This window comes from Limulus polyphemus, unplaced genomic scaffold (assembly GCF_000517525.1).
Source record: "Limulus polyphemus unplaced genomic scaffold, Limulus_polyphemus-2.1.2 Scaffold886, whole genome shotgun sequence".
NCBI classification, from domain to species: domain Eukaryota; kingdom Metazoa; phylum Arthropoda; class Merostomata; order Xiphosura; family Limulidae; genus Limulus; species Limulus polyphemus.
The window spans coordinates 327,037-340,439 of NW_013666496.1; the positions used below are offsets into that span (position 1 = coordinate 327,037).

The 13,403-nt window shown below is 34.1% G+C and overlaps 1 protein-coding gene and 1 non-coding gene across 4 annotated transcripts in view; one reads left to right on the forward strand and one right to left on the reverse strand.

Moving 5' to 3' along the window:
* The window catches only part of LOC106461045 (protein ABHD14B-like), a 30,126-nt gene that overhangs the window by 6,736 nt on the left and 9,987 nt on the right, over positions 1 to 13,403 (reverse strand). For 2 of the 3 annotated variants that reach the window (XM_022387870.1, XM_022387871.1), the window contains exon 2: positions 6,719 to 6,951. In XM_022387870.1, coding sequence (XP_022243578.1) covers positions 6,719 to 6,937 — 219 coding nt within the window. In that variant the 5' untranslated portion in view covers positions 6,938 to 6,951. Of the gene's footprint in view, positions 1 to 6,718; positions 6,952 to 7,177; positions 7,336 to 13,403 lie in introns of those variants that run through there. The other variant, XM_013920828.2, reaches the window with a different exon arrangement.
* Positions 10,192 to 10,263, forward strand: Trnad-guc. Its single transcript has one exon. It is a non-coding gene; the product is annotated as a tRNA-Asp (tRNA).

Consider the following 13,403-nt stretch of genomic DNA (forward strand, 5'->3'; position numbering starts at 1 on the left):
GAAGATCGCCATTTTCGATGAAAACGTAACTAAATAGGTGGATATAAGGATCACACCTGTTTACAAAATTTTAAATGCCAAGGTTGCTACAGTACAAAACGATATGCAAGAAGTCGATGATTATTCAGATCTTAGATACAACCATTATAATATATATTGTGTGAATGTGTAATCCTGTTTTATAACAAGTCTGAAGGGTTACTTCTCAATGTGGATTCCTGTACGTGGTAAGGAGGTCTCCAAGGGAATGTTCTGTCTGTACAGTTTATCTCCTCTGGGATCCAAGCGTTCACCCACGTGTTTGCCGTGCTCGACGACCTGTGAAGGCGACGAGAAGATCCTAGTGGTTGAGTGGTGTCGGAGACACTGCAACACACCATTTTGGCCTTGAATTACTGTAGCTAGGTGAACTTGTGGTGCTTCTCCCTAAGGCCAATCATTTGGTCCTGTGGAGCAAGGGTCAACTCAGTGCTAGTGTTGGACATTCTTAACGGGTGTTGTGGACATTATGTCTGAGACTAGTGTTTGGGTATAGTACCCACAAAACCCTGGCATAGGTGTGGCAATGTAGTGCATCCTCTTGTAGCACTCCATGGAGAGTGGGGTCAGGGGTTACTGAATCATTCTTTATTTCTTATGGATAATACAAATAATGTAAATCAAAATAAAATAAAAATCATTGTTTTGAAATCGACCACAAATGGAAGACTCTGATCTACAGTCGCCACCATCTAATATTATTGTACGTCGGTTTCTAATTCTACATTAATCGTCTGACAAATAATTAAAACAAATGTCTCCTTATTCATTCCGAATGGATCAAAGGGCCTGGCTGACTGTCAAAAAGCTATGATGTGCGGACTTCTTGGTTGAAACATCTCAAACACAAGATAGCAAACTCCTCATGATATTGAAGTCCATTGGGAATATGCCTATTAAGGTTACTCTCCATGCTACTTTGAATTCCTCAAGAGTAGCGATCATAGAGAGGGACTTATTTAACATCCCCAAGTCGGATATTCTCGCTGGTTTCTCCAACCAAGATGTTTCGGCTGTTCGGCGTGTCTCCACTCGAAAATATGGAATAATTTATATTACAAACGTTCAAATTTTGACGTTTATATCGCCATATCTGCCTGCCACTATCAAGGCTGGTTATCTCAACTGTAAGATTCCTAACCCTCTCAGATGTTTCCAATGCAGAGGTTCAGAAACTCTAAGACATCTTGCCATGGTTCTTTGACATGTGCTCGTTGTATTGGCAAAGGCCACAACAGCTATGAGTGTCAATCGTGCCCACATTGCGCTAATTCTAATCGTTCCCACCCTTCATATTTTCGTTCTTGCCCTAAATGGGTAGAGAAAAAAGGGGTGTATCATTTGAAGACCATAAACAACATTTCTTATCCTGAGGCACATAAGCTGCTGCCCCCTCTCTCACCTCGGGCGTATGCTGCTGTACTCCATTCCACTGCTACAGTGAGGTGCAGACAAATCTATCCGTTTCTCCCACAGAGTCTTTCTCTCACCATGTCAAGAGTCTTCTGCCCTCCATGGATACACGTATTGACAAATCTACGTCTACTCTTGCAGCGTCCAGTGAATATATGGGCCTATTTCTATCGGTCTCGAAGGGCAGGGCAGCTATTAGTTCCACATTCACTAACTGAATTCTAATTTGTCAAACATGGCCTGCCTCCTTGACCAAGAGCAGGATCCATGGATGTCAATAGATCTCTTTCTACTAAACAAACACATCGTGGTTGTAAACAAAAACTAAAAGGTTCTCCACCCAGTTCTCCTACAAAATAAAGATTGCTACTTTCATACAGTGTAACAGTCAAAGTTTCCATTCTGATTTATATGACATTAAGGCCTTGGTTGATTCCTATCATCCTGTGTGTCAGTCCTTACAGGAAACTTTCTTCAGACATGCTGACGCTGTCACCTTTCGGCGATTTTCGTTGTACAGGAATGACAGATTGTGTGATGGGTGAGTTCATGGGGATATGGCACTGATGATGGATTAACTGAAACATAGTTGTTAATGTCCAAGGTCCATTGTCGTGGAGAAATTATGGAAATGAGTATTTAAAAAAGGCAGGTTATTTGAATATGATGCACTAAAATAACAGCAAGAAACACTGGCAAGTAAGCTTATTAGTGAATTTGTTTTGGGATATGAGAGACATATATTCAAATGAGAATGATGTAACTTTAGATAAATGTTTAAATGTGGGACCTGGCATGGCCAGGTGGTTAGGGCGCTCGACTCGCAATCTGAGGGTCGCGGGTTCGAATCCCCGTCCCACCAAACATGCTCGCCCCTAGAGGGAAGGCAACTAGTCATCACCACCCACCGCCAACTCTTGGGCTACTCGTTTACCAACGAATAGTGGGATTGACCGTCACATTATAACGCCCCCACGGCTGAAATCTTACACTGCTAAATTAGGGACGGCTAACGCAGATAGCCCTCGTGTAGCTTTGCGCAAAATTCAAAACAAACATGTTTAAATGTGTAACATTCTGGTAGTAAATAATTCCACAAAACATCTTCCACTTCTGCAGCATCTTTCCTATTATTGTCAAGAAGTGGAGACATTTTGAAACTCCTATAGCTTTGTTGTGAGGAATGTGGGTCTTAAAAAACTACAAAAATACACCCTTAATTTGAGAGATGTCTTGACACTTTCCATCCGTTTTTTCGAGACAAGATTGCCTATCTTTAGTAACAAGGTAAAGAAATGTTGTGTTGTAAATTTGGACAAGTTTGGAATCAGGACAATATGGTATATCTTCATCAACCACAAAAAGAAACAAGTATAAGGAAGATCTATATCCAATGCAACAGAGGGTCAACATTGTTTAGCCTTATAAATATCTTTTCGACAACACTAGCTATTAGCAATGCATGAGATTAACCAGTTACAATCCTTCATACGAAAAATCTTGAAATGGAGTGTAAATTTCTCCTAATGTGGAACCAGTAGAAATTCCACTGAAGAGAAAACTAAGGAAGGAGTACTCCTCCATATTACACTGTTCCATATTAATGTTGTAAACAATATAAAAAAAAAACATTCTGAATAGCCTTTTTTACTCCCAAGGAAAAAACAAAATAAATTGCAACATCATATTTGTGAAACTTGTTACAATAATTTTCACAATCTTTACTGGGTGCAGTGTCACAGCTATTTTTTAAACCTCCCTACTTAATGGCTCAGCAGTACGTCTGCAGGTTTAAAATGCTGAAAACCGGGTTTCGATACCCATGGTGGGCATTGCATAGATAGCCCTTTGTACAACTTTGTGTTTAACAACGATTAAAATAATCTAAAATCGTATGAAAAACATAAATTTCAATGTAGTGTCATTGGGTTATTAATGGTAGGAGTGGCAAAAACATGACGTCATATCTTTTGAAACATCCAAATAAGAACAACTTAAGTAGATTGTAGAATAATTTTCTGAACCCTGAATGATTTAAAGTTAAGGTAATCTGTAAAAATAGAGTGCAAATAATAAAGTCCTTGTAAAATATACTGTTCAGAAATTGTCACTATTTGGGTTTAATCTCCTGTGACTTTATTATTTTTTTTTAGCTCTGTATAATGTTAACTAAACAGATTGGGTGTATAAGGAGGATAAGAGTAGGAGTTTGTAGGTGTTATGGCTGAAGTAATAATTTATTGCACCCCTCCATATAAAATATATCTTTAAATTTGATGACGAGGAACCCACTTGTTAGAAAATAAAGTTTGTAGACGGCTGGACTGGGTAATGAAGAAAACGTTTCGACAAGACTATGTCATCGTCAGGTACAAGTAATTTACAGAGACTGACCATTGTCGAAAAATTTTCACACAACCACCAGAACAAAAACCTCATACTGACACTGACACATAAAACAACAACATAACATTACACTGCAATTTACCATATATTCCTGAAATCAGTTCAAAAATAATCAACACTTGGAGAAAACTTGCCATTAAACATAAAATTCCTGTTGACTTCGAATTCACCTGAAAACACAGCCCTAAACTAAAAATGACACAGAATCACGCAATACCAACGTCATTTTATAAAATAACGTGCAATAACTGTCCCGAATTCTACATCAGAGAAACCGGAATAAATTGGAAACCAGATTCACCGAACATAATAAAAAAAAACTTTCCATGTTTACCGCCATTGAAACTAAAAAAAACCACAGTTTATCTATACAAATCAGTGTAATTTTAAACAAAGAACCAAACATTAATAAACTCAGATTAAATCAAGCTAATTTTAATTGATCCAAACAGCCCCACCCTAAACCAACACCAAGATACCTATATTAGACTGTGAAGCAATCTCCGGTCATGTGACCTCTTTGTTCCATACCGTATATATGTTCATGTGTCTCTGTAAACTACTTGTACCTGAGAATGACATGATCTTGTCGAAACGTCGTATATTTATAATATGGTTTTCTTCATTATCAAGTCAAGCCGCCTCTGAACTTTATTAGAGGGTTCCTGATGAAGAAAAGTCCACCTTTCGAAAGCACTTAGGCTACAGGGCTTCATATTTTTATCTGTAACTGAGTTTTTAAATTTACATGTTTTCCTAACATCATGAATTTATTCAGGTATATCCTTTTTTTTCTCTTAATTTCCTTGCAGTTTCAGCATGTAGTTACGAAATTTCTCGTTGACCGCCACGCCCCCAGGTAACAGAATACTGTGCTTGTGTTGAATAAACAGCTTTGTTTGTTTTAAATTACACTTTTGTTTGCTTGTTTTACCCTACTGTCCACGTTCAATTTATTTTTCACTTAGGCAGTCCTGAACCTGCGTTTTGTATGAACTTATGGCTTTTCTGTTCCACCTCAGTGTACCTGAATATCACATGTGCATGATTCTGTGAGAAAGTATAAAAATTCATGTAAAAATGTTGTTGTAACTGTGACTCTTTTATAAATGGCTACCTGTTTGTATTTCCTACCTACGAAGCTAGAGTACTGCGAATCGTTTTGTTTAACACAATACAAAATCATTATCTTTACAATCAATTAAACCTTATAAAAAAATCCTAAAGCCTTCTGTCAATTCCATTCCAAAAAAATCATTTGAAATTCACTTTTGAAACAGTATTACAGTTAACCCCTAAATTACAGATTTGTTATATGCTTCCATACAGGTAGGATCCACATATTACGTCATATTGACTATATTTGTATTGTTATTACAACACTCTTGCCCCCCAGTGGCACAGCGGAATGTCTGCGGACTTACAACGCTAGAAACCGGTTTTCGATACCCGTGGTGGACAGAGCACAGATAGCCCTTGTGTAGCTTTGTGCATAATTAAAAACAAACAAACATTACAACACTCAGTGTCGTGAACTTTACAAAGAAATAGGATGAAGTCACTCATTATATATATTTAAAATACATAGAGAACTCAAATATTTTATATGTAAAATACATAGATAATTCAAATATTTTATATGTAAAATACATAGATAATTCAAATATTTTATATGTAAAATACATAGAGAACTAAAATATTATATATGTAAAATACACAGAGAATTCAAATATTTTATATGTAAAATACACAGAGAATTCAAATATTTTATATGTAAAATACATAGAGAACTCAAATATTAATTAGTGAGAGTAGTAAATATCTTGAATTTCGCGGGCTCACAACAACTTTATAAACTTTTACACATACACATTTATATATATATATATATATATGATAGGAATTCAATTTCATAAAAAATACCATGTAAATTATTTTAAATTACATTTCGCTGCGAAGCATCACACACCAAAAAAATAACTTGTTTCACTTAATAAAATCCTATACCTACACTTGTTAAGAGCCCATTACAACCAAGTTGATTTGGTCATAAAGCTGTTGGCATCATTAAGTATTAAGTGCTTGGCTAGTTTTCAAGTTTAAATAATCCCTTAGACTTATTTGGTCACAGAGCTACTGACATCATTAAGTATAAAGTGCTCAAAGGGCTAGTGTTAATCTAAATTGCTTAAGTTCCAAAACATCTAAATTTTTATAACAAAAAAGTTAAAAATTGCATATGATTACAAGTTATAGTGTTGATACATCTTTTTTGGAACATAATTTGTGCTAAGTCATGTGAAAGAATGTAAAATTTATTGCTGCTTCGGTTAAGTATGTGACGTATTAGGCTAATTTATCGGTAACAGAAAAACGTCTTATTTTAAGGAAAGTTTTATACCCATCTTGACATCATTATTGAACTGTTGGTACCCTGACGTGGAAAGCTAATAGTTGAGAGTATGTACGTATGTAGACAAATTATATGAACCTTTATATCTGTTATAAACTGTCATAACTCTACATTATAAAATAAGTTTCATTTTTCATTTGAATTTGTCATCAATACAGCAAAAATTTAGGAGTATTGTATTGAGTTCTTTTCTTAGCAATATTTAAACGAATTAATTTGGGGTAATAATTATATATTGATGCTCATCAATAAAAACTGTTATGTCCAACGTAGCTGTCCGTATCTGCTGAAAGTAAAGATTCTGCTCTATCTATCTGTTTAGTAGTGATTTTATAATAATATTTGTGATTAGAGTTTTAAGTTAATCCGCATGACCTACTTGTCTCACACTTAGATATTAACACTAAACTAGGATATAGAAAAATTAATATGATTAAAGTAACTTACATCAATAGTGATACTGGTTTCTTTGACATCAATGTCTGCAGCCTTTTGAGTAATTTCTTCGGGTATTTCTTGAGACTTCAGGTCAACATGCCTCCAGAAGTCTGAAGTTGTGATATCTTTTGTTTGATCTGAGAATTGTTGAATACTGGCAGATTCAGCCTCACATGGCCGACATGTTAGACAAGCAAGCAACAGGATCATAGACAATCGAGATGTCATGATAATCCGTCAACCTGGTACGTAGAAAGAAAGTATAAATAGAGGCTAGAGACATTTCAGAGTTGGAAAAATTGCAAACTTGTTTTAAGTAGTACTAAGAATTGTTTTCTAAATAAAGAGTTAACTTACTGAAAAAGTAGTAATTTATTCAACATCTTTAAATTACTTACTTATATCATCTAAAACAAACAAATGAAATAAGAAACTGAAAGACATAAAAACTCTTTCCTATGACGTCACCTTTCTTCAAAGAGGATCTGAAGTAAAGTCTCCCTTAATGAGAGCACAGTTTCAGTTAAACACGTAGGATACGATAAAACATTTGACTGGAAGCCTCGTTTATATGGTACTGCCAATGCAGCATCTACACTTATAAAATGTATGTCACCTTAGCCAGTAGTGCTTACAAAATCAAGGATAAACAGATGCGTAAAAACCTGTTTAGCAGGTTCATATCAGAAGGTACCTAGCTTATAGCAACAATGATTAAGCCGATGTTTACCGCTTGGTGACTCAGCGGTAACCTCGAGGGTTTCATCACGCTAATATTCGAGTTTCGATCCATATTGTGGGCACTGCACTGGTAGCTCATTGTGAAGTGTTTCATTTACCTCAAGTAAACAAGAAGCTGTGTAATGATTTAAATAAAAACATGTTTATTATTCAGAAACACTTAGATGAAAAGCTTGCAGATGTATGGTGTATCTACAAAATTAAAACAAAAATACGTAAAACATATATAAATTGTTTATGAAACCTCATAAATTACGTGGTTTCTGAAGGTAAGTCATCTAGTTCAGTTCGAAAAGCACTCGGGTTATTCGAGTTCTAGTTTATGGTTTTGGTTCTTGTGCTAATTGTTAATACTACGAGTGTAAATTATTCGGTAAAACTAAAACAATCATACATCTATATACAAAACAACACTTGCGGTTATATTCCCAGCCACAGCATTTTAGTTACTCAACGAAGACAATGTAAAATACCTTCTTACTTGTGTTCGTTTGTTTGTTTTTTCGCTCAAAGCTACTCGAGGGCTATATGCCCTAGCCGTCCCTAATTTAGCAGTGATAAACTAGATGGAAGGCAGCTAGTCATCACCATCCACCGCCAACTTCTGGGTTACTCATTCACCTACGAATAGTGGGATTGACTGTAACATTATAACATCCCCACTACTGAGAGGACGAGTATGTTCGGTGATGGGAATTCGAACGCACGACCCTCAATCCCACTATTCGTTGGTAAAATAGTAGCCCAAGAGCTGGCGGTGGGTGGTGTTGACTAGCTACCTCCGTCTAGTGCATCACTACTAAATTAGGGGCGGCTACCGCAGATAGCCCTCGTGTAGCTTTGCGCGAAATTCAGAACAAACATTGCATTGGTTCTGCTCTTAATGGGCATGATACTTTCCATGGTTCTAATAGCTAACAAACACACACGTACACAAAATTCTTCACTAAGTACCGAATACGACTGTTTCATTTTAGCACTTTCCAATACGAAAGTCACATTTCATTTTATCGTTCCTGTTAATTTAAATTAATCAAGTAGTTCCAACGGTATCATCATTTAGCATCATAAGTTATCAGACATATCACTGAGTTACTGGTGCTATCGAAGGTATTCTAAAATTGAGGGTAAATAACGTTAACGACGAAGCCTTAAACAGAAACCTAATCAAAGCTTTCACAGTTAGTGAGGCAAATAAAAACCCTTTTTAAAATCTATGATGTAAATTATTTATAAATAGTAGTTTCAAGATTATTTTCTTTATTCAACGATCCGAAGCCTTCCTAACAATGGACATCAAAGTAATATACTTGTAATTTCACACATCCTACCTCTACCCTTTATATTTTGAAAACAGAAAAGAAAAACAAATTCTTCATTGTCCAACCATGGTTGTAAAATATACCCCACCATTTGCTTATTCGCATTCTTGCAAACGAAGAACCTTTCCACAACAAACTTTTTTTACAACAGATAATAGTAAATTAACAAACACAACCTCCGTAGTTCGAGAAGATTGCAACAAAAGTGGGATTCTACTTTAAAGTATTAAGCCATATAAAGTGAATAATAACAAATGTCCTTTTTTGAGATGAGTAAAGAAAATTTTTATTTGTCGTCTTGATTTGACACCACCAGCAAAATATTTAAAATCGTAAGATTATCACAGTTGTATATATTCATCCACACGCAATTACATTTTTCCGTAAATTAGAACCTTTCATTTTCTATATGTTAAACTTTTAGTGAATAATACACATTTACTTTCATAGAAAAGAAAAGGAATGAAACCGTCCTACCAGCCAACAGCCTTGGTATCCCTATATTAGAAAATTAGTAATGTTGATTCTAATATATTTCGTAAATTTGACTTTTTGTTTAAGATAGACCATATGATATTAAAACTTTTGGAGAATTTGTTTAATTAATGAAGACCTTTACAAGTAATGTTAAAATTTTTTGTGCATTTTTTTTAATGAATGTACTGAATCTTGATGACCCAACATGATATATTGTAAACATATTCTGATTTCGCTCTAACATACATCATAAATTTTGTTTCAATCGTTGTAACAAGAGTATTAGGGTTAAGATAACCCAAGAGGTAGAAACTTACAATACTATACAATTTAGTTCCAACCTCTTTGAAAATAACTTGACATAGACCGCCTTCTAGATTTTAGTACTATTTTTTAAAGCTCTATTGAAAAATTAATTATTTCAAGTTGCAGAATCATAATATTTGATTTAACTTTCCTTACTTTTCTAGGTACTGAAATATATTATATTGGCGTTGAAGAAATAGATATATTGCCGGATTAGTTAATAATAGGTAGCGCTACAATGCAGGTTCATCACAGACAGCTGTAAATTGATTTCCACCGTCAATATTTATAAGTGATGTAATTGTACAATAATGCTCTGTTAGTTTTAATACATCAATAAACATTTTTACGGTAGACAACTGATGTTATGATAACGAAAATCAAGAGCATGCACAGGTGAAAATGAATAATATTAACATCGCTTTTTGTACATACACGTAGTTAGGCCTACGTATTGATAATATTAACACTAGTAGTCGTCAATTCGTATTAACATTGTCATATTAGTTACTCAGTTCTGACAATTTGATTTTCTATCAGAAGAGATCTGCACTTATGTAAAAATTATAATAATTCAATGAAATAGATGAAATTATTTTTATTACTTAAAAAAAGTAAATATAAACTTTTATATATTCCTCGGTAGTATAGTGGTGAGTATCCCCGCCTGTCACGCGGGAGACCGGGGTTCGATTCCCCGCCGGGGAGAGGAAAAAAGTTTTTTCAGTGTATCAATTTTACATACTCTATTTTTTTAACAACAAAATTTAACTTATAGATTAAAATTTTTAAAATAGTAAAAACAACGTTTAAAAATAAATAATACAACTATTTGACGATGGTCAACATCAAAGATTCCTGGATTACAGCTTTCTCTCCTTCTTACACGATCTCCTTCTTATTGGAAGCCTCTTTTCGTGGCCGAAAAGGGGCATAACCAGTTCGCTAGTTCTTTTGAGAGACTGGAGTGTAACACTCTGATTTTGAGACACAGTGGACATATTAAGAAAAATGTGGGAAATAACATTTCCAATTAACTTGTTTTTTGATAACTTCGACTGTTTTTGGCGTTTAAAACGTAATTTTTAAGGTATTTAATAAGTTGCCTGTTTGTAATTAAGCACAAAGCTACACAGTGGGCTATCTGTGCTCTGCCCACCACGGGTATCGAAACACGGTTTCTAGCGTTGTAAGTCCGCAGACCTTCCGCTGTGCCACTGCGGGGCTAATAAGTTGTCAGGAAACTGAAATTCTACATGTATATCAGCCTAATATTCATATTTAATTTAATATTAGAGAATCTACTGAACTTTTATTTTATGAATTGTATAATTTATCGTTAAATAAGGATGATGAATTGTTAGATATTAATGTACAGTTATGGAATACAATATTAATTTTCTATATAAAAGAGTATTCATATCCCTTAAAGCATATAATCAGTTAAAACCTTCACTTACAAAACTCCTATTACCTAGTATGAGTCACTCCTGATGATGGTAGCGAACAGTGTGACCATAGGTAAAACAGGGGCGGGTGAAAGTCTTCTATAATGTAAAAAAAGAGGAACAAAAGACTCTGCGAAATGGTATTAATATATATACAATATAATATTTTAAAAATTACAGTTTAAACCCTCAAAGCCAGGGAACTGTTATAAACCAGTAAACCTTAGAAGTGATATAAAAGACAAGTTAACTGCAGATTTTTTTCCACATTCCCCTTAACTTGCCCATTATGGTTCAAAATCAGAGGTGTGTAAAAATGGCGTTTCAAATCTACCTTAGCTTATTTTGATCGAACGTTTGATCTTCCAGCCCTACTGATAAGCTCTGGTATTGAATGGAAGAAAGAAACAAAATATTGGATTTGATCGCCACTCTTATAACGCACTCACGACACCAAAGTGATGAACACTTTACGCGGCAACGGAACGCAAACCATAAATCCTCGATTCACGTTCCGAGCACACTAACCATTAGGCCACGGTCTCATTATGAGATAACATAGTATAAAATATTAACGTCAAATAAATAAAGTGTTAAACTATTTTTGTAACGATAAGCATGTTTAACATAGTGGTGAACAATTGTAAAGAAATTTTAATAAAAATATCGGCTAGAAAATTAATATTTAATCCATTTTTATGATTCAGTATGAGTTATTAATTTTGTGTGAATCATATTCTCTGGAAACAAATGAATTTAAATAATTGTAAAGTAAAAACAGAAATACCTTCTTTTTTAATACGCCCCCAGTGGCACAACTGTGAATTTACAATGCTACAAAACCGCCCTTCGATACCTGTGGTGGGCACAACACAGATTACCCCTGGTGTAGTTTAACTATAAACAAACTTTTATAAAAAAAAATACAGCTAGTTGCTCTGAAAATTAATCTAAATTTTGGAGAATTTTTGTGAAATTGTGTAATGAACGAACAATAACCTCGTTCATCTGGGGTGATTTGGGATTGTTTTGTTTTTATTGAAAATTTCGGTAGTAATAGTATGCACACCTATGTAGTGCTTTTCAGTGTATTACTGGTCTCGATTTTATCAAGGAAGAATATCGGTATTTTTATGTTTATGTTTAGTTTTATTGAACAATGGAAGGTTAATAGTTTATTTATATTAGTTTATGTTAATTAAGTTAATTCTAATCATTCACTAAATGGGAAAGTAAGTATACTCTATCTGTAACAACATTTAAAACAAAATTTAAGCAAATCTTGACTTACTCCCTGAACATTTAAAGTTATCGTAACTGTCTTGTCTTCATGCTTAATCTTTGAAAGTACACTTTTTACAGTAACGTGGAGGATTGTGCACGGAGGTGTTTAAGACAAGGAATTGTACAAGATCAGGGTAATTAAACAGCATTATACTACTGGTTGATTGGTATTTGTAAGATTTGGTTATTGTTTAGCACAAAGCTACACAATAGGGTATCGGTGCTGTGCCCACTACGGGTATCGAAATCCGAATTTTAGCGTCGTAAGCGTTCAGACTTGCCACTGGAAATATATTTGTAGGAAACAGAAGCAAAGTTAAGTTCAGTATGAAATAGATTAAGTGTATTTATGGCCACAAAATAGAAAACTATAATAGAATTTTGAAAAGTTTCAAGTTTATTTCTTTATTTAACTTCGTGTTAAGTATGAACAGATGTATCACTAGATATTTAAGATGCAAACGTTAAACTTAAATTGTATAACATTTTTACCCAATACTTTGGCAGATATTTTCTTTAACCTAAGCATTTTATTTCTCCAACATTTGATACCATTTGCATTCTTAAAAAAAATGAATTGTTTTTTGTATAGTTGGGTTGTTCTATTTTCCCTCTACCACGTGAATTTATTTTTCAGACATTCTTTACCAAAACATTAATTAATTAATTAAGCTAAGCCTGTCACTTAAGCAGTATGGATAAAAAGTTGTTGGTTATTTTATTTAGCAATTGTTATTTTATATGTTGTTTTTAGTATCTACAAAATCTAACACAAATTATCTGAAACGTCATCAGAAAGATTAAGAAATGTGCATCTTCGATATTGTAGTCTAATATTATCAAGGATTTTGTTGTTGTTACAGAGGGTTGTGTGATTATTAATTCCGAGAATAATTGTGGTATATGTTTCACCAAATTAGCCATTATCTCCTTCTTCCTGAGTTAATTTTTAATTCAATTAGAAAACTTTCAGGATATGACAACTATAGATAGTTTGTTTAAATAAACGTACGTTGTGCAATATGTGGATAAGTTAGATTTGTCGAAACGTTGTTTTTGTTTTTATTCACCTCCCGTGCAGTGGTTTTAAAAGTTTATTTAATTTACTACGGACTT